Source organism: Coregonus lavaretus (genome assembly GCF_964263955.1).
Source record: "Coregonus lavaretus genome assembly, chromosome: 7".
NCBI classification, from domain to species: domain Eukaryota; kingdom Metazoa; phylum Chordata; class Actinopteri; order Salmoniformes; family Salmonidae; genus Coregonus; species Coregonus lavaretus.
The window spans coordinates 11,321,454-11,346,090 of record NC_139994.1 but is presented as its reverse complement, the minus strand read 5'-3'; the positions used below and the strand labels follow the sequence as shown (position 1 = coordinate 11,346,090).

Here is a 24,637-nt window from a genome sequence, read left to right as displayed (position 1 = left end):
CACATTGACTCTGCACCGGTACCCCCCCCCTGTATATATAGCCTCCCTACTGTTATTTTATACTTTTATTCTCAACACTTTTTTGTTGTTGTTTTATTTTACTTTTTTATTAAAAATAAATGCACTGTTGGTTAAGGGCTGTAAGTAAGCATTTCACTGTAATGTCTGCACCTGTTGTATTCGGCGCATGTGGCCAATACAATTTGATTTGATTTGATTTGATTTATATAGCCTCCCTACTGTTATTTTATTTTACTGCTGCTCTTTAATTATTTGCAATTTTTTATTTTTTACTTATCTATTTTTTACTTAACACTTATTTTCTTATAAAACTGCATTGTTGGTTAAGGGCTTGTAAGTAAGCATTTCACTGTAAGGTCTACTACACCTGTTGTATTCGGCGCATGTGGCAAATAACATTTGATTTGATTTGAATGGAAGCAGGCCTCAGTCTCATACAATGTTTAACTATTCTATGAGAGAGCAGAGACACAGGAGTTATACCGGATCATTTCCTCTCAGTGTGGGGGTGGATTTGTTCCATTTCACACAATCTTCAGCGGGGCATCAGTTTTGTCCCCCACTTTTCTAATTATGTTTGGTCTTCCAGGCCGTTGGGAGGGTTATTATCTGCTGCTGGGGGTGTAGTGTGAAATGTGATGATCCGCCCACGGCAACGTCAGACGCTGCATGACCCCGCAGTAATGACTGAGCTCATAGGCTCAAAGGTCAACCAATCAATAAGGTCACAGAGGGGGAGCCACCGCCCAGCAGTGAGGGATGATACTGGTGTGTGCGTGTCTTTCAATGATAATAAAGGGACTCCCACGGGTAATTGCCAATTAAATGCAGCACACTGGGGGTGATGCACTCTGACTTGTGTCATGTGGTCTGAGTTATTTCTCCATGTATCAGATGAAGTCATCTTAATGTCTGTTTCTGCAATGGTTGGCTATGTTTAATGGATGGGGGTGAAGCTACAGGGGATCAAGATGGCAGAGGATGTGCTGACAAACTGAACCTTGATAATGGAGAGGTTATACAGCTTATCAAGTTTCTGTCACAACATGGATTGTATCAGACATGAAGACATGATCAGGACTATAGCATGTGTCTTGTTTTGGCCCTTCAGGGCCCCGTCCTCAGTGTGTGTTACCTGTCAGTGTGTGTGTTACCTGTCAGTGTGTGTGTGTGTGTTACCTGTCAGTGTGTGTGTGTGTTACCTGTCAGTGTGTGTGTGTGTGTGTGTGTGTGTGTGTGTGTGTGTGTGTGTGTGTGTGACCTGTCAGAGTGTGTGTGTTACCTGTCAGTGTGTGTGTGTTACCTGTCAGTGTGTGTTACCTGTCAGTGTGTGTGTGTGTGTGTTACCTGTCAGTGTGTGTGTGTGTGTTACCTGTCAGTGTGTGTGTGTGTCTGTGTGTGTTACCTGTCAGTGTGTGTGTTACCTGTCAGTGTGTGTCTGTGTGTGTTACCTGTCAGTGTGTGTTTTACCTATCAGTGTGTGTGTGTTACCTGTCAGTGTGTGTGTGTGTTACCTGTCAGTGTGTGTGTGTGTGTGTTACCTGTCAGTGTGTGTGTGTGTCTGTGTGTGTTACCTGTCAGTGTGTGTGTGTGTGTGTGTTACCCGTCAGTGTGTGTGTGTGTGTGTTATCTGTCAGTGTGTGTGTGTGTGTGTGTTACCTGTCAGTATGTGTGTGTGTTACCTGTCAGTGTGTGTGTGTGTGTGTGTTACCTGTCAGTGTGTGTGTGTGTGTGTGTGTTACCTGTCAGTGTGTGTGTGTTACCTGTCAGTGTGTGTGTATTACCTGTCAGAGTGTGTGTTACCTGTCAGAGTGTGTTACCTGTGGGCCGATGACGTGGAAGGTCTCCTCAGCGTGTATACAGGTGATCTCCAGAGGCTCTGTCCCTGAGACGTGACACAGCAGACGACACGTCTGGAACAGGACAAACAACATTGGCGTCTAACATCAATATGACTGGATATGAGCAGCAAACATAGACCTACATGTAGATGCCAACAACAGATCAAGATACTTATCCAGATATTTCAATTGGAAAAATACATAAAGGCTTCCAAAGCCAGTAGCCCACATCACACATCCCATGTCCATATACTCAGGCATAGAGATGGATATGAGGTTGGATTTTTGTTGATTGAATTGAATACTTTATTGTGCTTCAATGGTGACTTGAACAAGGAGATTCAACAGACTTAAGTCAACCTCCCCAGCCCAGTGAGCTTCTCTCACCTCCACTAGCTGTTCTTTCTGTTCGCCAAGCGTCCGGGCGTACTCTGCCACGGCCTCCAGGTTGCCCTCGCCCCCCGAGGCCTTCAGGGCCCGCAGAGGCAGGTGTTCCGCATGCAGCTTCAGCAGGTCCGCCGCCCTCCCCACCGCCACCTTATGGAGCTGGACGGGAGAGGGAAAGAGAGGGGGTGAATATGTGTGAACATTTTGTATCTTTTGTACGCCTGGCTGCACAATGGAAAGATAAAAGAATAGTAAGACAGAAAGAGAGAAAGAGGAGAGAGAAAGAGGGAGAGTGTCAGAGAGAGAAAGAGGGAGTGTCAGAGAGAGAAAGAGGGAGAGTGTCAGAGAGAGAAAGAGGGAGAGTGTCAGAGAGAGAAAGAGGGAGAGTGTCAGAGAGAGAGTGTCAGAGAGAGAAAGAGGGAGAGTGTCAGAGAGAGAAAGAGGGAGAGTGTCAGAGACAGAAAGAGGGAGAGTGTCAGAGAGAGAAAGAGGGAGAGTGTCAGAGAGAGAAAGAGGGAGAGTGTCAGAGAGAGAAAGAGGGAGAGTGTCAGAGAGAGAAAGAGGGAGTGTCAGAGAGAGAAAGAGGGAGTGTCAGAGAGAGAAAGAGGGAGAGTGTCAGAGAGAGAAAGAGGGAGAGTGTCAGAGACAGAAAGAGGGAGAGTGGCAGTGTACACTCTAGAGGATAAAGAGAAGAAGTAAACAGAGAGAGAGTAATGTGGGCATATCAAAGACAAGGGATACAGACAAACTGTGATGGAGAGTACAGAAATGCTCTAGGACTGAACCCCTTGGCATGCCAGACAGTGATGCATTCTGAGTAGGAGCGCAGGGTTACAGGATTCACCTCTCTACGGAGTTCGTAGACACTTTGGCAGGTCTTCAGTATAGACAGCTCCATCTCCTCCGTGGCCTCTCTAGCATTAAGAGAGTGCTTCTTGAAAGAAAGACAAAAACAAAAAAAAGGGGAGGGAGGGAGAAAAAATAAAGAGTGGTCACATAAATCATGCACATGGACTGCTGCCTTGGACGTGGCCTGTCTCTGCAGAGGAAGGAGGAGTCCGTTTCTGACCCACACAAGATCACACAGCCCTGCTCAGGCCCTGTCAGAGAGAGAGAGAGATCCCTTCTGCTTCACCAATAGCCTGTGAAACATGACAGTTTCAGACACAGGTTCTTAGGCCAAGGAGACAGGTGGGCAGTACCGACCGTGCACAGAGAGGATTACAGCAGGGTGTAAAAACACTGTCAAACAAGCAGGAGGCACCAGATGATTTGTCTTTGAACCACTCACCACACCCTCTGTTTCTACTGAAATAAGATAAGGAACATACCTCATCTCACTCTCTCGGTTTCCACTTAAATGAGTGGAGTAACACACCTTCTCACACCCTCTCTGTTTCTACTGAATTGAGTAGAGAAACACGAACAGACCCTGGGATCCAGCTAGTGACGCACGTTGTGGAAATGGGTCTCAATAGGGAGCCAATCCTTCAACGTGTTGTAGCTCTGATTCCATTCAATCTGTCAGTGGAACTGTGGCCTCTACTTTCACATCGTTATAACGATAGAAAAACACATTGTATAAAACCTCCAAGTTTGAGTCCAAGGAGAATCTTTTGAGTGAGGTTTCGAGAGAGACAGAGAATACAATGTGTTCCATGTAATCAATGGAGTCAAGTGGATAGCCATTCATACAACGAGGCTGACTTCAAGTTAGATCCAACACCTATGTACTGCTTTTCGACTGCAACACCAGTGTTACACTAGTGTATACAGTGGGGAAAAAAAGTATTTAGTCAGCCACCAATTGTGCAAGTTCTCCCACTTAAAAAGATGAGAGAGGCCTGTAATTTTCATCATAGGTACACGTCAACTATGACAGACAAAATGAGAAAAAGAATTCCAGAAAATCACATTGTAGGATTTTTAATGAATTTATTTGCAAATTATGGTGGAAAATAAGTATTTGGTCAATAACAAAAGTTTCTCAATACTTTGTTATATACCCTTTGTTGGCAATGACACATGTCAAACGTTTTCTGTAAGTCTTCACAAGGTTTTCACACACTGTTGCTGGTATTTTGGCCCATTCCTCCATGCAGATCTCCTCTAGAGCAGTGATGTTTTGGGGCTGTCGCTGGGCAACACGGACTTTCAACTCCCTCCAAAGATTTTCTATGGGGTTGAGATCTGGAGACTGGCTAGGCCACTCCAGGACCTTGAAATGCTTCTTACGAAGCCACTCCTTCGTTGCCCGGGTGGTGTGTTTGGGATCATTGTCATGCTGAAAGACCCAGCCACGTTTCATCTTCAATGCCCTTGCTGATGGAAGGAGGTTTTCACTCAAAATCTCACGATACATGGCCCCATTCATTCTTTCCTTTACATGGATCAGTCGTCCTGGTCCCTTTGCAGAAAAACAGCCCCAAAGCATGATGTTTCCACCCCTATGCTTCACAGTAGGTATGGTGTTCTTTAGATGCAACTCAGCATTCTTTGTCCTCCAAACACGACGAGTTGAGTTTTTACCAAAAAGTTATATTTTTGTTTCATCTGACCATATGACATTCTCCCAATCCTCTTCTGGATCATCCAAATGCACTCTAGCAAACTTCAGACGGGCCTGGACATGTACTGGCTTAAGCAGGGGGACACGTCTGGCACTGCAGGATTTGAGTCCCTGGCGGCGTAGTGTGTTACTGATGGTAGGCTTTGTTACTTTGGTCCCAGCTCTCTGCAGGTCATTCACTAGGTCCCCCCGTGTGGTTCTGGGATTTTTGCTCACCGTTCTTGTGATCATTTTGACCCCACGGGGTGAGATCTTGCGTGGAGCCCCAGATCGAGGGAGATTATCAGTGGTCTTGTATGTCTTCCATTTCCTAATAATTGCTCCCACAGTTGATTTCTTCAAACCAAGCTGCTTACCTATTGCAGATTCAGTCTTCCCAGCCTGGTGCAGGTCTACAATTTTGTTTCTGGTGTCCTTTGACAGCTCTTTGGTCTTGGCCATAGTGGAGTTTGGAGTGTGACTGTTTGAGATTGTGGACAGGTGTCTTTTATACTGATAACAAGTTCAAACAGGTGCCATTAATACAGGTAACGAGTGGAGGACAGAGGAGCCTCTTAAAGAAGAAGTTACAGGTCTGTGAGAGCCAGAAATCTTGCTTGTTTGTAGGTGACCAAATACTTATTTTCCACCATAATTTGCAAATAAATTCATTAAAAATCCTACAATGTGATCTTCTGGAAAAAAAATTCTCAATTTGTCTGTCATAGTTGACGTGTACCTATGATGAAAATTACAGGCCTCTCTCATCATTTTAAGTGGGAGAACTTGCACAATTGGTGGCTGACTAAATACTTTTTTCCCCCACTGTACACCCTTATGTTATACTAGGGACATTGTGTTTCCATAGCTAGGGCTGACAATGAGAACTTGTGAAGAGAAGAATCAACAACCTCTGCATAATCAAAACAGTTGCTTTGTGAGAAGGTGTTAAAGTTCTGGAAAAGTACCAGTGGCCTGGTTTTGGCCCCAAGTGACAGCAGGTCCGCCGGAGCTATGGTCCAGTGAGACACGGGTACTGGCCCGCGTAGATGGAAACAGACAAGTCTGAGACTTTTGGGTAAAACACTGGGGTAAATCCTGTATGGAAATAGGCCTATAGTGAATGAAGGAAAATAGTACTGTATAGTATTCTGTGGGAGGGTAGTGTGAAAAGGCTGGATATTCTATACTTCTCCTCCATATTATCTGTAAACCTAGCAACAGTACACAAGGTAATGTAGCTACACTCCTGCAGTGTGATCCATTTGTCACCCAGAGAATCACTTGACAGCTCAAGAACATTCACTGACAATATAGAAAGGAGATACAGTGAGAAAGTGAATGTGTGTGTTCCAGGTGTCTCTTGAACAATAGATTTTTATCTCAACGAGACTAACCTGGTTAAATAAAGGTTTAATCAAATGTGCGTGCAGAAACAAAAGTCTGGGGGTATTTATACGTGTAAATGTGCATATTCATATGTGCTAAATCATGACATACTGTATGTGTGCTCTTAAAATCAAATCAACCTTTATTTGTCACATGCGCCGAATACAACAGGTGTAGACCTTACCGTGAAATGCTTACTTACAAGCCCTTAACCAACAATGCAGTTCAAGAAAGAGTTAAGAAAATATTAACAAAATAAACTAAAGTAAATAATACTAAGTAACACAATAAAATAACAATAACGAGGCTATATACAGGGGGTACAGGTTAGTCTAGGTAATTTGTACATGTAGGTAGGGGTAAAGTGACTATGCATAGATAATAGTCCCCTGTAGCTCAGTTGGTAGAGCATGGCGCTTGCAACGCCAGGGTTGTGGGTTTGTTTCCCACGGGGGGCCAGTATGAAAATGTATGCACTCACTAACTGTAAGTCGCTCTGGATAAGAGCGTCTGCTAAATGACTAAAATGTAAATGTAAAATAATAGACAGCGGGTAGCAGCAGTGTAAAAACAAATGGAGGGGGGGTGTCAATGTAAATAGTCTGGGTGGCCATTTGATTAATTGTTCAGCAGTCTTATGACTTGGGGGTAGAAGCTGTTAAGGAGCCTTTTTCGTATGAGTCCATATCTATCACATATCTGTGTGAGTACATGTATACATGTTTGTGTGTGCTTGTGTGTATGCATGTATGACTGTGTGCATGTATGCCCTGTGAATGGCCACATACCGCCTCCATCCAGGCTGCGATGAGCTGGTCAGTGTCCTGGCGGGCTAGCTGGGAGAGCTGCAGGATGCCCTCTCGGTGCTCATGGCTGGTGTAGGCCGAGTCAGTGAAGTCCTCAGTCCTCTCCACCACCGCATCCAGCTGGCCAGACAGAGCCTGGTGGGGCAGCGAGTACAGACCCTCACGCAGACCTTCCACGTTGGACTGGGATCAGAGACAGAGACACAGACAGACACACAGAGACAGAGAGACAGACAGAGAGACACAGACAGAGACAGAGACACAGACAGAGAGAGACAGAGACAAAGACAGAGACATAGACAATAGTGAATACAAAAACTATTTGCCATGCCAATGATTGAATTGACACAGGCAGAGACACAGACACAGGCAGAGACAGAGAAGATCATTAGAAAGCGCTATGATCTCTGGTGCAGTCTATTATCTAGTTCAAAAACAAGCTACTGGCATTTCAGGTTGTCTAAGGATAATTGACTTATTCTAAAGAAATCGCAAAGAACTCCTAGCATGCTTCATCTTTGTATGTCCAGGCCTAAAGCGGCATACTGTATTAACACAGGCAAGTACAGTGTAATAACACATTGTTACTTAGAACCTTGTTACAATACAAAGTGGAACAAAAGACAACAACATATGGAAGGAGCCCCCAGGCTCGGTCCTCCCCTGTCGTCCCACCTTGAAGTCCTTGATGCCGGTGTAAATGCTGAGGGGAAGGACCTTGGTCTCCCCGCAGGGCCGGGTGTCCGTCACGATCTCGATGACCTGCTGCAGGGCGAAACGCATGCGGTGAAACACGGCGTCTTTGTTGATACGCGCCGACTCGCAGTCAGGGTGTCTGAGACACGTCTACAGGGAAGAGAGAGACTCATGATTTTATCTGGCACATGATTTGAAAACCAAGCAGCAGAAGAAGAAACAGTCCATATTTGGAATCAATTGTAGTAATACAGTCCCTCTACCTCATATATATATATATATATACAGTGCCCTCCACTATTATTGGCACCCCTGTTTAAGATGATGTCGAGGACTTCCAAAAATTAACATTTTTTTTAAACAACATAGAACCCAAATGCAAAAAAAGAGAAAAATCCAACCTTTTATTTAAGTACATTACTTTGGTGGTAAAAAAAAAAATCACACATTTAGAAAAAAAAAACTTGAAATCATGAGTTCCACAATTATTGGCACCCCTAACAATTCCGCAGAAAATTTTAATTGATTTTTTAAAAAATATATTTTTCTGTAGTTGCTAAAGTTGGTCAGGGTATCTAGGAACTTTTAATTAGTAATTAATGACTTCCTGTTTCCCTGGGGTATAAATATGACGTGACACAGAGGCCTAATTCTCTTACCCATTTGTCAACATGGCAAAGACAAGAGAACACACCATTCAAGTAAGGCAGATTTGTGTCGACCTTCATAAGTCAGGCAATGGCTACAAGAAAATAGCCACTCGCCTTAACTTGCCCGTATCTACAGTCAGAGGAATCATTAAGAAGTTTAAAACAACTGGAACAGTGACAAACAAGGCTGGAAGAGGTCCCAAGTTTATCTTGCCACAACGCACAGTGAGGAGGATGGTAAGAGAAGTAAAAAAAAGTCCTAAGCTCACTGTCACAGAATTGCATCAAAGAGTGGCATCTTGGGGTCACAAAGTCTCCAAAACAACCATCAGACGCTCTCTACATGCCAACAAGCTGTTTGGGAGGCATGCAAGGAAAAAGCCTTTTCTCACTAACACTCACAAACGTAAACGTCTGGAGTTTGCTAAGCGGCACTGGGACTTCAACTGGGATCGTGTGCTTTGGTCAGATGAGACTAAGATTGAGCTTTTTGGCAACAAACACTCTAAGTGGGTCTGGCGTAAAACAAAAGATGAGTATACCAAAAAGCACCTCATGCCCACCGTGAAGTATGGTGGAGGATCTGTGATGCTGTGGGCCTGTTTCTCTTCCATAGGCCCTGGGAACCTTGTTAGGGTGCATGGCATTATGAACGCTTTGAACTACCAGGACATTTTAAATAAAAACCTGATGGCCTCTGCCAGAAAGCTGAAGATGGGTCGTCATTGGGTCTTTCAGCAGGATAATGATCCAAAACATGTGGCAAAATCTACACAAAAATGGTTCAGCAGTCACAAACTCAAGGTCCTCCCATGGCCATCTCAGTCCCCAGACCTCAACCCAATCGAAAACCTGTGGGGCGAGCTAAAGAGGAGAGTGCATAAGAGAGGACCCAGGACACTGGATGATCTAGAAAGATTGTGCAAAGAAGAATGGTCAAAGATCCCTCTCTCTGTGTTCTCCAATCTTGTGAAATGTTATAGGAGGAGATTAAGTGCTGTCTTGTTGGCAAAAGGGGGTTGTACAAAGTATTAACATCAGGGGTGCCAATAATTGTGGGACTCATGATTTCAAGTTTTTTTTTTTCTAAATGTGTGATTTTTTTTTTTTACACCAAAGTAATGTACTTAAATAAAAGGTTGGATTTTTCTATTTTTTTGCATTTGGGTTCTATGTTGTTTAAAAAAAAAGGAGAATTTTTGGAAGTCCTCGACCACATCTTAAACAGGGGTGCCAATAATTGTGGAGGGCACTGTATATTTAACACAAAAACTATGTTTTAAGTGAGGTTAGGCTGGTTTGAATCCGAAAAAGAATGAAAATTCACATGACCACCACAAGGCCTAATTTCACCCATGCAGTACTAAGGTTTTCCAGCTCACAGCTTTGACCTACTACATTAGCAGTAGTGGTAGGATGTACATACCTTGGATGCAGTGAGCAGCATCATGGTGCATTTCTCCAGCACTGCTCTGGCTGCTGCCATCCTGGCCTTCTTAGTCTCATCCTTCAGGTCCTAAAGGACAGAGACCAACACTGGACATTTAAGCCATGTTCACATTGGCAGTTTGAAGTGACTCAAGTCCTATTTCTTTGCATATCCGATTAGAATCTGTTGTTTTTCCTGCAGTCTGTACAGACGAAAAGCACATGGAATCTAATATTTCAAGCCACATTTCAAACCACCTTCGTAGGTGGTTTGAAGTCAGATACAAATCTGATTCCTGCCCATGTGACTTGTGTCTGAAAGGTCAAATCTGATGTATTTGTCCTCAAGTGGTTATTTTGAATATCTTGTTGCTTGCTAGCTACTCTGTTGACAGTTTGACAAGAACATATGGCAGCTAACTAGCTTGTTAATTGTTTACAAACAAATTAGTGAACGTGATAGAAAGTTAAACAGCTACCTAGCTAGTTAGTTGACTGCTGTGGCTAGCCAAAAAGCATTCATTTTGAAAGTTGGATCATCTTATCTTTTGAGGCTTTAAATGTGTTCAAAACACTCCGATTTTGAACGTTCAAAGAAACTGGGAAACGTCCATGGCAGGCATTGTTGTCACCTTAGCTTGCTACATAACTTCTGAGTGTTAGGAAGCACGTGAACCACCACCAATCAGCCTATACCACTGCGTACACACCCATTGTTACTAAGTCAACTAGTGTAGCAATGTCAGCAAATGACTGCTGTCTGAACACACACAAATCCGATTTGGTCACGTAACTTGCTGTTTGGACAGTCAGTAATCCAAAACTGATTTGAAAAACAAAACTGATTTTGAACATTAAGGCCTACAGTGTGAACAAGGCTTAAGAGAAGAAGCTTCTCATCAGGTCCTAAAGGACAGAGACCAATACTGGACAGTTAGAGAAGTAGCTGGATCCCAAACTTCTCTGAATTGTGAGTGTGACCCAGTTAAAGCCTTTTGATCTTGTGAGCCACCGAATAGACAGAACCATTTCTCAAGCTACAATACAGTCTTGCTAAGAACTGACAGTGACCTACCAGCACCAGTGGGCTCTGACGCAAGTCTCAAACCCGCTCTGACTCAGTGGGATCTGACCCTACCAGTGGTCTGGACTAGTGGACCAAGGTCACATCCCAAATCGCACCCTATTCACTATGTAGTGCACTACTTTTGACCAGAACCTTATGGGCCCTGGTCAAAAAATAGTGCACTAAATAGGGAATAGGGTGCTATTTGAGACACAGCCCAAATCATGCCAGTACAAGGGTCAGACACTTCCTAAAGAGCATCCTGAATACATATGGACCACATGCCTATGATGGGAAAGATATGTCAGTTATTAGGCTAAGTTTAGTTAAGGCCTAGTTCTCAGGTCATCAGAGTTCTTACTCATAGATCAACCCGGTGAAGCACGACTCAATGCAGTAGATAACATTACGTAGTCGGCAGGAGACTAGATGTCTCAGTAATATCCACGGACTCTCTCTCCTCTCTCTGTGTTTCAAAGACTCAGCCTCCAGTAGGGATTTAGTGTGTGTGTGTGTGTGTGTGTGTGTGTGTGCGTGTTTTTCGGGAGAGGCTGAATCGACTTCTCTCCAGGCGCAGAGCCATGGATTACAAAGGAGATGTGATGATGTGTTATTATATTCCCCTGCTCTTTGATAGGTTAGTCTCTCAATAGATGAGCCAGGAGATATCCAAACGGAGAGCGAGATGGGGACGTGGCATGTTTGTGAAACACCCCTTTAAACAAAAAGAGGGGAAGGAAAGCTGAATATTATCCGCTCTCTCCCTATGGCACAGCGATAACACTTTTCATCAGCTATCTAGCGCAGTCTGTTAAACCATAGTCTGTATCCCAAATGGCAACCTATTCCCTGTCTAGTGCACTAGCCATGGGGCTTTGGGAATAGGGAATAGGGTGCCATTAGGGATGCACACAAAGAGACTGTGTATGAATCAAAGCAGGATTAGCAGATGCTGACACTACAGGGGAGGGGAACACCAGAGTTTTTCTGGCCTCATTATTTCTGTAAAGTTTTGTTTTATAAATATGACATGTTGCACTTGATATTTTTCAAATAGAGAGTTTGTTTGATTTGAAGGTTCAAACCATATCAAGGCATATCAACATTCTGCTTTCATGATGTAAACGCTCCTTTGATATGCAAGTCAGATCTGAGCCTTAATTTTTTCCTGCTGTTTGTCTAAACACACCCACACTCTCCTTGGTGGTGCAGAGGCCCTGGAGTGTGTCTCTCTGTGTGTCTCTCTTTGTGTGTGTGTGTCAGGGCAGCAGTGGCTCGTCAAACACACCCTGCTATCTGTGTCATCTCGCTGTCTAAGTGGATGTGGAGCCAACATGGCTCACGGCACTGTACACAATCTGGAGGGTCTCACTCTCCCACTCCAACACTCTCTCTCTCTAGAAAGATTGTGTTTATCAACAATGAGAGCTGATGGGGAGTGGAGAGGCACATAGTGTTTGGTAGGATGACAGCGTTTGGTAGGATGGGGGGGAAAGAAGGATGACTTTGGAGAATACACTTTCAGAGAGGGATGGTACTCACATTCTGTCTGTCCCCGGTCAGGTGGGCGAACTCCACCATCTGGTTCCCAAACTGGCTGAAGATCTGGACAAACTCCTGGAAGGTGCTCACTCTCTCCAGCTGCTCCAAGGTTACTAGCACCTGGGAAGTTCAGGAACACTATTACAGTAACACCCGCTGGCTCCCACACATTACACACAACAACTCTTGAATTAAACACAAAATACCACACACTGAACTCAAAGATGGCTCATTTTTTCTGCCAGAACCATGTCTTGAGGGAGAAAAGTTGCTGTGAGAGATGTTACTGCTTTGACACCTCAGACTGCCTTTGCTGCTGGCAAAATCCTGCTTTAAGATATGTGTCTGAATGGAGTTACAGATACAGAATAAGGTAGTAAAGCAAATTCTTAATGTGGGCCTCGCCATACAAGTGATGGCCATTCATTTCACTTTCCACGCTTTCCAGCCACAGTGTTCAGTAGAGCAGTTTGTCATGACTGACTGACTGAGACGACACGGAGGACCTGTCTGTTGAAACAGGAAAACGTCATAGTGACAAGAAGTGGTATTGTCTCCCAATCGTCTGGTGAATGGGGAAATAGGAAGGAGGATTAATGGTGATGTCACCATGTCTCAGGAGTTATCACTCTGGCCTTGGGGCTGAGTGGGGCATCTGAGAAACCAATCAGATCACAATGATTTACCCCAATCACCTCTACTGTACACAATGGAACACACATGGTGGGGTAAGGGGTGACCTGGGATCTCTCTGCAAGACGGACGGAACAGAACTCTGTGTTGCATGAAGGTGTGTTAAAAGCGTAGTCTGGGATCTGTCTGCAATACAGACAGAACAGAATAGAGCCCATGATGTATGAAGGTGTATTCATGTACAGTGGGGGGAAAAAGTATTTAGTCAGCCACCAATTGTGCAAGTTCTCCCACTTAAAAAGATGAGAGAGGCCTGTAATTTTCATCATAGGTACACGTCAACTATGACAGACAAAATGAGAAGAAAAAAAATCCAGAAAATCACATTTGAATTTATTTGCAAATTATGGTGGAAAATAAGTATTTGGTCAATAACAAAAGTTTCTCAATACTTTGTTATATACCCTTTGTTGGCAATGACACAGTTCAAACGTTTTCTGTAAGTCTTCACAAGGTTTTCACACACTGTTGCTGGTATTTTGGCCCATTCCTCCATGCAGATCTCCTCTAGAGCAGTGATGTTTTGGGGCTGTCGCTGAGCAACACGGACTTTCAACTCCCTCCAAAGATTTTCTATGGGGTTGAGATCTGAAGACTGGCTAGGCCACTCCAGGACCTTGAAATGCTTCTTACGAAGCCACTCCTTCGTTGCCCGGGCGGTGTGTTTGGGATCATTGTCATGCTGAAAGACCCAGCCACATTTCATCTTCAATGCCCTTGCTGATGGAAGGAGGTTTTCACTCAAAATCTCACAATACATGGCCCCATTCATTCTTTCCTTTACACGGATCAGTCGTCCTGGTCCCTTTGCAGAAAAACAGCCCCAAAGCATGATGTTTCCACCCCCATGCTTCACAGTAGGTATGGTGTCCTTTGGATGCAACTCAGCATTCTTTGTCCTCCAAACACGACGAGTTGAGTTTTTACCAAAAAGTTATATTTTGGTTTCATCTGACCATATGACATTCTCCCAATCCTCTTCTGGATCATCCAAATGCACTCTAGCAAACTTCAGACGGGCCTGGACATGTACTGGCATAAGCAGGGGGACACGTTTTGCACTGCAGGATTTGAGTCCCTGGCGGCGTAGTGTGTTACTGATGGTAGGCTTTGTTACTTTGGTCCCAGCTCTCTGCAGGTCATTCACTAGGTCCCCCCGTGTGGTTCTGGGATTTTTGCTCACCGTTCTTGTGATCATTTTGACCCCACGGAGTGAGATCTTGCGTGGAGCCCCAGATCGAGGGAGATTATCAGTGGTCTTGTATGTCTTCCATTTCCTAATAATTGCTCCCACAGTTGATTTCTTCAAACCAAGCTGCTTACCTATTGCAGATTCAGTCTTCCCAGCCTGGTGCAGGTCTACAATTTTGTTTCTGGTGTCCTTTGACAGCTCTTTGGTCTTGGCCATAGTGGAGTTTGGAGTGTGACTGTTTGAGGTTGTGGACAGGTGTCTTTTATACTGATAACAAGTTCAAACATGTGCCATTAATACAGGTAACGAGTGGAGGACAGAGGAGCCTCTTAAAGAAGTTACAGGTCTGTGAGAGCCAGAAATCTTGCTTGTTTGTAGGTGACCAAATACTTATTTTCCACCATAATTTGCAAATAAATTCATAAAAAATCCTACAATGTGATTTTCTGGGGAAAAAATTCTCAATTTGTCTGTCATAGTTGACGTGTACCTATGATGAAAATTACAGGCCTCTCTCATCTTTTTAAGTGGGAGAACTTGCACAATTGGTGGCTGACTAAATACTTTTTTTCCCCACTGTATACAATAGTTACAGGAATGACTATTGCCATGATGATGTAGAAATCATTAGCTTACTACTGCTTCAGCTACTTAACATATAACATACGTACCTAGATAATATGCTACCAGTAAACTGTATTGCATTTAGATACAACTTGGTCTGACACATGCATCACTCAACAAAGTCAGCCGATGCATAATGCATCAAACCTTCAGCACCTATCAGACCCCTCCAAAACATCATGAAATATGAATCTATTATAAAACAATGTGATCCATCTATCCGGAGCAGAGTGTGTGTGTGTGTTCATGTGTGTGCGAGAGAGTGGCTTGGCTCTAGGAGGGTAAACAGTAGTGACATCCTGCAAGCCAGGCAGGAGCTCTATGCTGTTATCAGACAGAGACAGGGTTCAAAATTGAATTGTGCTTGCCAGTAATGGGAGCAGCCCTGTCGCCCGTCTGTCCAAACAGGCCTTACTAGACGTGATTAGGCCCTTACCCTCTGTGTGTGTGTGTGTGTGTGTGTGTGTGCGTGCCCCCTCGCCTCTAACAGCCATACACACACACACAGCACATCCCGTTCCTGAAAGCAGCAGGAATAGAAACAGGCCCTGGACCTTTTATGTGAATGTGCTGCTGCTCCCGCTCCATTCTCTCCACAGCAGCAGAGGACTGACTTCTCCTGTACTGTCTCATGGAGCTCAGATAAGATCTGAAAGACTGGAAGGAGGATGGAGTTGCCAGTGCTGGGTACTGGGTGCTGTGTGTGTGTGTGTGTGTGTGTGTGTGTGTGTGTGTGTGTGTGTGTGCTGTGACAGGAGGGGACATCATGTGTGTGACTCCGTGTGTCCCTACTTTGTTCTGTGAGTCTGTGTGCATCTATGGCCCTATATCTATACTGTGTGGTCGGAAGCGGTACCTATTTGATTATCTGTTTGATGAAGATGGGTACCTACTTTGTTGCGTGAGGTGATGATCTGTTTGATGACGATGCGGTCTGCGAGGACCAGGACTTTGGTGACGGAGGAGAGGAGCATGCGGGCGGCCTTCACCATTCCTGTCCGGTCACTGAACACAGTTGTGTGTCCGTCCACAGGTGGCGCCACTGCAGTCCCAACTTCTGTCAGCTGGGCTATGGCATCCCCTAGAGGACAAAAAGGACAGAGGATGATAATGGTTTTTAGAGCCCGACCGATATGTTTTTTTGGGGTCTGATATTGATTCCGATTTTTGGGGCACAAAACTTACTGATACCGATATATCTGCTGATATACTGTTTTATTAAAACGTTTTATTTTCCCGCACTGAATTCTCATAAATTGCCATTCAGAAGAGGAATTGTCCTTAGAAATATGCTTCAAATGTTGATTTCTTACATTGTGAAATTAATGAAATATCATGAGATTGGCTGCAAGTGTTCAGATAAGCATGAGATTCCCTTTTTTCATCCTATTTATTGAATATTGGTTATCAGTAGAATTATCGGCCGATACCGATATAGCGGTAAAAGGCCAATATCGGCCGATAATATCGGTGAACCGATATATCAGTCGGGCTCTAGTGGTTTTGATGATGATGATCAGGAGGAAGAAGAGGAGGAGAAGGGGGAGGGTGATGATGATGATGATCAACTCTATAGGAATTGTTCTATATCATTCAGCATAGAAACACCATACAACATATTCAGAGGTACCATGTCTAGTTCATTATCACTTTATCTAAATGTTCTAATACTTGGTCATATTGCTTCTCAGTGGTTTCATGCAAACCCCATTATCCAAAAACTTGTTCAAAAGTTGCATAAACTAAAAAGTGACATCCAGAATTCAGCTCCAGTTTGTTTGAGAGCTAAAACCCTTTAGGTTCCCTTCCCATGGTGCCCTACGTGACAGTTGAGAGGCTCCTCCCCTCCCCTTCTCTTCTCCTCTGCTCTCCTGTCAGTCAACAGTAGCACCATAAACCCAAGTGGGTGCCCTTTGTGACAGTTGAGAGGCTCCTCTCCTCTCCTCTCTTACATTTACATTTTAGTCATTTAGTAGATGCTCTTATCCAGAGCGACTTACAGTTAGTGAGTGCATACATTTTCATACTGGCCCCCCGTGGGAATCGAACCCACAACCCTGGCGTTGCAAGCGCCATGCTCTACCAACTGAGCTACACGGGGCCTCTTCTCTTCTCCTCTGCTCTCCTGTCAGTCAACAGTAGCACCATAAACCCAAGTAGGAACATCTTGTCCTGGATAGGCAGGCAGGCACTGGGGGATTATATTCAGCTCGGTGGCACTGCAGCAATGTAATGCCAGCCAATGCCAGGGCCCAGTTGGCACGTCCTCTGAGAGGCATGACCAGGCCATTTCAAACTGAGAGGCTGGTACACTGGAGTGTCGCTAGTTCGTTCACGAAACTCCAAAACAACCCTGGGTGGACAACGGAAAAGGAAAACCAACACACAAATACTGGCCTGAAGAACCATAACCAAAATAGTCTCGGGCAGGAGAGAGAGAGAGAGAGACAGAGCGAGAGCGAGAGCGAGAACGAGAGAGAGAGAGAGAGAGAGAGAGAGAGAGAGAGAGAGAGAGAGAGAGAGAGAGAGAGAGAGAGAGAGAGAGAGAGAAGAGCGAGAGAGAGAGACAGAGAGAGAGAGCGAGAGAGAGAGAGAGAGAGAGAGACTTGTTTCACGTTGGCTGCATGGTTTGGCTCCTTGTTTGGGTTGGCTTGCAATCCAAAAGAAAGTGCACTGACGCACTGATTGCATCCGACAGCCCCTTGTCGATGCCAGAATCCCCCAAACCAGCCTAGCTCACAAAGAATGCTGCTGAACATCAGAATAGGGTCCAGAAGTTGCATGGAGTATGATTAAGCTATGCCAAATTTCCCCCTCCATGCTTCACAACAGTTTTGTAACAGTGTTGCTCATTCGTGAACTTGTTCTAGGCCAGACTGTTCACAGGGTGTGTTTTTTTCACAGGGTGTGTTTTATCATGATCTTGTTTTCTAGTGTTAGATGTGTTTTAGTTGTGCAGAGAACAGCAATTTATTGAGCAAGTCTCTTTATTGCTAAGCTCTCTTTTTATGGGAATTGTTTGTTTTCTGCTTCTTGGTATTTGAAAGGGGCGAACACTTGACTTGATTAAAACCTGTGGAGTCTTGTAACTACCTGCAGGTTGCACTGACATACCCAGTTTGAGAGATACAGGACCTAGGTGCCCTTTTACACACTCACTATCCAAAACTCAGTATTTGTCTCCTAAAACCTTAGCTAGCGACATACATTTGTTTGGGCTGGTCAAGCAGAACAGATTGAAACCAAACAACTCTGCCTAATTGCACCCTCTATATGACGTCACCCCATGATGGAGATCACCAAATTAAAGTAATGTAATCACCTTTTTTATTTATTTCATTACGCTGCCTGCCTGCCTGCCTGCCTCTGTTCCTCCCTGCCTCTCTCCCTGCCTGCATCTTTCCCTCCCTCCCTGCCTGCCTCCCTGAGTCTTTGCCTGCCTCCCTCCTTCCCTCCCTGCGCTGGAGGAGGTCCGCTTAGTCTCGCCCTCCCTCTGGCTACACTTTAAGAGGCCGTCAATCCTTCTCCTCTTCCCGTAGATTTAAAGCTTTACCTTTTTTTCCCTTTCTTTCTTTTCATCACAGAGAAGACAACTTCATTCCGTCCCAGAACGACGGAGGGAAAAGTTCACTTTCTCTCTTTTTAACGGTAAAAGTAACGGAAGAAAGGAGGAGTGGAAGGAATAAAGTGGCCATAGTGGGGTCTGGCTGACGCTTCCCACCAGCTCTCTTTTGTTTGGGTTCAGCCCTTTTCAAATCAGCACACTGGGGGATTAAACGCACTGTTACACATGCCGGTTTGCTCCAAAATAAACCTATTATCCCCTGTGTTGGGGTCTAAATTCTTACCCTGTGAGATTTTGTTTTGGACTTAACATATCAACAGGATAAGACTGTGATTGGGCTTCAGGCCTCAGGCTTCGACCCCCTATTCATCCTGCTATTTTTCACTTGATAAGAGTTGCAAAGCCGGATCAAAAATATATTACTCTGTTCGTTTGAAAGAGTGTTGATAGCTGCAGTGTAGATATCCTCCTCCCACAGCTTGTGGTAGTTATTCTGAGAATGACTGGACAGTTATGATGGAGAGATAAAAGGTTGGCATTGGTAGGTATATTTAGTTGCATGGGCTCATCATGGAAAAGTGTTGAAAGAGGGGGGCACAAGGTCACAACTCCCTGTTTCTCTCTAAGCAAAGGATGCAACTGCCGACAGCTGAGAACAGGCGAGACTCTCTTTCTCTATCCCTCTGAGCGAGAGAAGATACTGAAGATGAGTGAACTCTGTCCAGAAGACAGAGCAGGCAAACCTCAGAATACCCTTCATTACGCCTGCAGCCCTGCCTGCCTGCCTGGTACACAAACACTTCAGCCTCAAATGACACAGCTCCCTCCTTTTCCAAACCTGACTCACACTGTTCTGTTCTTTGTCTCTGCATTTCATCCCTCAGGAAAGAACATAACCAACTTCACTTCCCTCTAGCCTCTAGTCTTGCAAACTTAAACTAAACTTCACTCAAAACTAACAAAAACAACAAAGTCTTTGACTTCTGAATGCCTCCAGTGCAAATGTGTTTCTGTCTAGACAGAGAAAATATGTTTAATTTATTTATGATGAAAACAACAGCAAAAACACTCCCTTAGTTGGACTGCATCCAAAATGGCACCTTATTCCCTTTATAGTGCACTAGGATGCCATTTAGGATGTAATTTTATACGCAGCCCCAGTTACCTGCTCTGCGGGCCTCGAAGCAGGCCATTCCCATCTCCTCCTTCAGCTCCTCATTCTCCACGGCGATGGCCTCGCCCACCGCAACGAAGCGACCCACAGCAACACTGACCGCCTGGCCCACCCTCTGGATGGCCTGCTGCGTCCGCTCCGACTTCTTTGGCTTGTCTTTGTGATTGATCAGGGTGGTGACCTAGGAGGATACAGAGACAGACTCTAATCAGTGAGGTGTGCCTTGTGTGTTTGTAATATAGGTGTACAGCAGTGGTCTCCAACCGGTCAATCGTGATCGACTGGTCGATCTCCAAGCCATTCCTGGTCGATCACCAAGCATTTCTGTGAAAAACCAAACCGCAAAGCCTTGCGTTCCTATTATTTTGTTTTGTTTCGCGCTGTTGACGGTAGGTGCACTTGATTCAGCAAACCTAGCGCCGGGAAGGCAAAGTGTTCCCATTTTGAACCATTTCATGTGTCTGAAGGTAGAACACCGCCTACCCAGCAGGTCCAGAGAGCAAATCAAGTGCACCTATAGGCCTACCGCTGGCCAATCAGATAGCTCAGATCACAGTGTCTGCACAGTTTCCTCGCTCCATAGACTATAAAAAGAAGCCTCGAACTCACAGCAAAGTTGATAATGTGGGATTTCAAAATGTTTAAAACCATGAGTAGAGAGAGACTCAACGAATACAGCGAAGAGCTGCTGTTTTTATGACATTTACATTACATTATGAGTACATTAAATGTAAGTTGTTATTCAGCACTGTCAACACTTTGTTCAGCAATTTTATAAGCCATAAAATGCGCGTTTCGAAAAGCTTGCGTTGTTATTATTTGCAGCTAGAGTCCTTTTAAATATCGAGGAATATTTAACTTTCTCTGGTCATAGGAGTAACAGCATTAATTGGTTCATGAGGCAGAAGTAATGCAGTGCGACTTAAGCCTCACCATCAGCTGGAAGACCATGTCGCGCGAATGTTGCCGGAAATAGAAACACAATTGCAACTAACTCGCCACGATCACTGTGACGTTCCAGAATAAGATGAATAGGAACCGTGTAAAGGAATCATATTTTGCGGTATACAAGCAATGCTATCATAGCTGGTGAGGAAATGGTTAAGTCATCTGAAGATTGCTGGTTTAAATTCCAGCAATTCCAAATTCTAATTTTCCATTGCACAGTGTGCTGCTGTGCTCAACTGACTCAGCATACCAACCAATTTCACTGTGGAACAGCATGTTTCCCCAAAACAAATCTGTCTATACAGTAGCGGTGGGTAAAATCACTGGGGAAGCCAAGCCAGGAAAAATAGCCATATTACAACCTATGTGTTGTGATAATTGCGTTGTTTGCTCTATAACCTGTTAGTTCATATGCCTTGCCATGTGATATATTCAGCCACACCTTTGTTTCGTCACAAAACCGGAGAGCAACATCTGTCCGGTGAAGTCCACAAAGCATATTGCACATAACAACGTTTTCAGGCTACTAAACAACTGTTGTGCTCCCGAGTGGTGCAGCGTCTAAGGCACTGCATCTCAGTGCTTGAGGCGTCACTGCAGACCCCCTGGTTCGATTCCAGGCTGTATCACAACCGGCCGTGATTGGGAGTCCCATAGGGCAGCGCACAATTGGCCGAGCGTCGTCCGGGTCTGGCCGGTGTAGACCGTCATTGTAAATAAGAATTTGTTCTTAACTGACTTGCCTAGTTAAATAAATGTTTTATTTTATTTTATTTACAACACCAGAGAGTTACCGCAAGTCGCAAAGAAAACAGTAGCTGCTGCCACTATTTCAGCACCATTTCAACATCATCAAATCACCTATGCTTAGTCTAATACAGTGAAAACTTAAAGATACCAAAAACAATTTAGTCCAATCAACATAAGCTAAATATGATGTAGCTGTCCATGGTACGAATGTGTGCGTGTGTGCTTGCAACTAGAGTGGTTTCTTTGCAGCAATTCGACCATGAAGGCCTGATTCACACAGTCTCCTCTGAACAGTTGATGTTGAGATGTGTCTGTTACTTGAACTCTGTGAAGCATTTATTTGGGCTGCAATTTCTGAGGCTGGTTACTCTAATGAACTTATCCTCTGCAGCAGAGGTAACTCTGGGTCTTCCATTCTTCTGCCGGTCCTCATGAGAGCCAGTTTCATCATAGCGCTTGATGGTTTTTGCAACTGCACTTGAAGAAACTTTCAAAGTTCTGGACATTTTCCATATTGACTGACCTTCATGTCTTAAAGTAATGATGGGCTGTCGTTTCTCTTTGCTTATTTGAGCTGTTCTTGCCATAATATGGACTTGGTCTTTTACCAAATAGGGCTATCTTCTGTATACCCCCCCTACCTTGTCACAACACAACTGATGGGCTCATCCACAAATTAATTTTTAAGAAGGCACACCTGTTAATTGAAATGCATTCCAGGTGACTACCTCATGAAGCTGGTTGAGAGAATGCCAAGAGTGTGCAAAGCTGTCATCAAAGCAAAGGGCTTCTATTTGAAGAATCCAGGGTACAGCACGTAAACACAGGTCGTGTTTCCACCACTTTCCCCAAGTGAGTACACAGAAGAGAGACAGAGAACTGATTGCTGATTTCCTATGGAGTAACAAGTGGAGAGAGTCGGCAGTGAGACAGCATGAGAGAAGAGGTGTCTCCTGTAGCTCAGCATCTACACACACACACACACACACACACGCACAGTCGCACACACCGACACTTGGGCTGTGAATGTTTAAACGAAACTGGAATCGTTAACGTTTAGAATTATTATTATTTTTTCCTCACAAAATAAAAGTCTCAGTGCAGTTATCACAAAACTACCACTAACAGGTCTCGATCATCAACATAAAGAGAAAAATACAAATTATAAAAATACAGTGGCTTGTGAAAGTATTCACCCTCCTTGGCATTTTTCCTATTTTGTTGCCTTACAACCTGGAATTAAAATTGATTTACACAACATGCCTACCACTTTGAAGATGCAAAATATTTTTTTGTGTGAAACAAACAATAAATAAGACAAAAAAACAGAAAACTTGAGTGTGCATAACTACTCACCCCACCAAAGTCAATACTTTGTAGAACCTCCTTTTGCAGCAATTACAGCAGCAAGTCTCTTGGGGTATGTCTCTATAAGCTTGGCACATCTAACCACTGGGATTTTTGCCCATTCATCAAGCCATAACTGCTCCAGCTCATTCAAGTTGGATGGGTTCCGCTGGTGTACAGCAATCTTTAAGTCATACCACAGATTCTCAATTGGATTGAGGTCTGGGCTTTGACTAGGCCATTCCAAGACATTTAAATGTTTCCCCTTAAACCACTCGAGTGTTGCTTTAGCAGTATGCTTAGGGTCATTGTCCTGCTGGAAGGTGAACCTCCGTCCCAGTCTCAAATCTCTGGAAGACTGAAAGAGGTTTCCCTCAAGAATTTCCCTGCATTTAGCGCCATCCATCATTCCTTCATTTCTGACCAGTTTCCCAGTCCCTGCCGATGAAAAACATCCCCACAGCATGATGCTGCCACCACCATGCTTCACTGTGGGGATGGTGTTCTCGGGGTGATGAGAGGTGTTGGGTTTGTGTCAGACATAGCGTTTTCCTTGATGGCCAAAAAGCTCAATTTTAGTCTCATCTGACCAGAGTACCTTCTGACCAGAGTCTCCCACATGCCTTTTGGTGAACACCAAACGTGTTTGCTTATTTTTTTCTTGAAGCAATGGCTTTTTTCTGGTCACACTTCCATAAAGCCCAGCTCTGTGGAGTGTAAGGCTTAAAGTGGTCCTATGGACAGATACTCCAATCTCTGCTGTGGAGCTTTGCAGCTCCTTCAGGGTTATCTTTGGTCTCTTTGTTGCCTCTGATTAATGCCCTCCTTGCCTGGGCCGTGAGTTTTGGTGGGCGGCCCTCTCTTGGCAGGTTTGTTGTGGTGCCATATTCTTTCAAATTTTAATAATGGATTTAATGGTGCTCCGTGGGATGTTCAAAGTTTCAGATATTTATTTATAACCCAACCCTGATCTGTACTTCTCCACAACTTTGTCCCTGACCTGTTTGGAGAGCTCCTTGGTCTTCATGGTGCCGCTTGCTTGGTGGTGGTGCCCCTTGCTTAGTGATGTTGCAGACTGGTGTATATATACTGAGATCATGTGACAGATCATGTGACACTTAGATTGCACACAGGTGGACTTTATTTAACTAATTATGTGACTTCTGAAGGTAATTGGTTGCACCAGGTCTTATTTAGGGGCTTCATAGCAAAGGGGGTGAATACATATGCATGCACCACTTTTCCGTTATTTATTGTTTAGAATTTTTGGAAACATGTTATATTTTTCATTTCACTTCACCAATTTTGACTATTTTGTGTATGTCCATTACATGAAATCCAAATAAATATCCATTTAAATTACAGGTTGTACTGCAACAAAATAGGAAAAACGCCAAGGGGATGAATACTTTTGCAAGGCACTGTACCTAACGCAACAATGCTGTAACGCTACTTTATGCTACAGACATAAAGCGCTCAGCATGTCATCGTCGTTAACGGTTGAAAAAATGTCAGTGAGACAGGGAAGCAACAGCAGCGAAGTCCTGTATGACAATACTTTGACAAGTTAAACGAGAAGGTGGTGAAATGCAAGGTGGAACTGAGCTACAGTGGCAGTACAGGTGCAATGCTTAACCATCTAAAAAGGGGGGCACCATGACACCCCAAAAACAGTGCAGGCCACTAACAACAGACATTACAGGTTCACACAAAAGAAGTGCGAGAAGGAACGGACTGAGAAAATCACTGCTCTGATTACGGAAATGATTGCAGATGATATGCAGCCATTGTCAATGGTAGAGGATGTCGGCTTTAGTGCACTGATGGCATATGTAGAACCAGACTACAAGATGCCATGTCGAAAAAAAATGTGACAGCCCGGATGGAACATTTTACAAAGATTGCTCTGCAAGTACAAAGCGCGAGCTCTCAAACACCCCATGCGTGGCGTTAACAACAACTTGTTGGAC

The 24,637-nt window shown here is 44.2% G+C and overlaps 1 protein-coding gene across 2 annotated transcripts in view; it reads right to left on the bottom strand.

Moving 5' to 3' along the window:
* The window catches only part of ctnnal1 (catenin (cadherin-associated protein), alpha-like 1), a 94,077-nt gene that overhangs the window by 22,980 nt on the left and 46,460 nt on the right, over window positions 1-24,637 (bottom strand). The window contains exons 2-10 of one of the 2 annotated variants that reach the window (XM_084166353.1): window positions 19,614-19,803; window positions 15,777-15,964; window positions 12,375-12,494; window positions 9,765-9,854; window positions 7,668-7,838; window positions 6,975-7,175; window positions 3,094-3,183; window positions 2,250-2,408; window positions 1,842-1,934 (exon numbers count right to left, since the gene is read on the bottom strand). In XM_084166353.1, the coding sequence (XP_084022479.1) occupies window positions 1,842-1,934; window positions 2,250-2,408; window positions 3,094-3,183; window positions 6,975-7,175; window positions 7,668-7,838; window positions 9,765-9,854; window positions 12,375-12,494; window positions 15,777-15,964; window positions 19,614-19,803 (1,302 nt within the window). The remainder of the gene's footprint in view (window positions 1-1,841; window positions 1,935-2,249; window positions 2,409-3,093; window positions 3,184-6,974; window positions 7,176-7,667; window positions 7,839-9,764; window positions 9,855-12,374; window positions 12,495-15,776; window positions 15,965-19,613; window positions 19,804-24,637) is intronic. The other variant, XM_084166354.1, reaches the window with a different exon arrangement.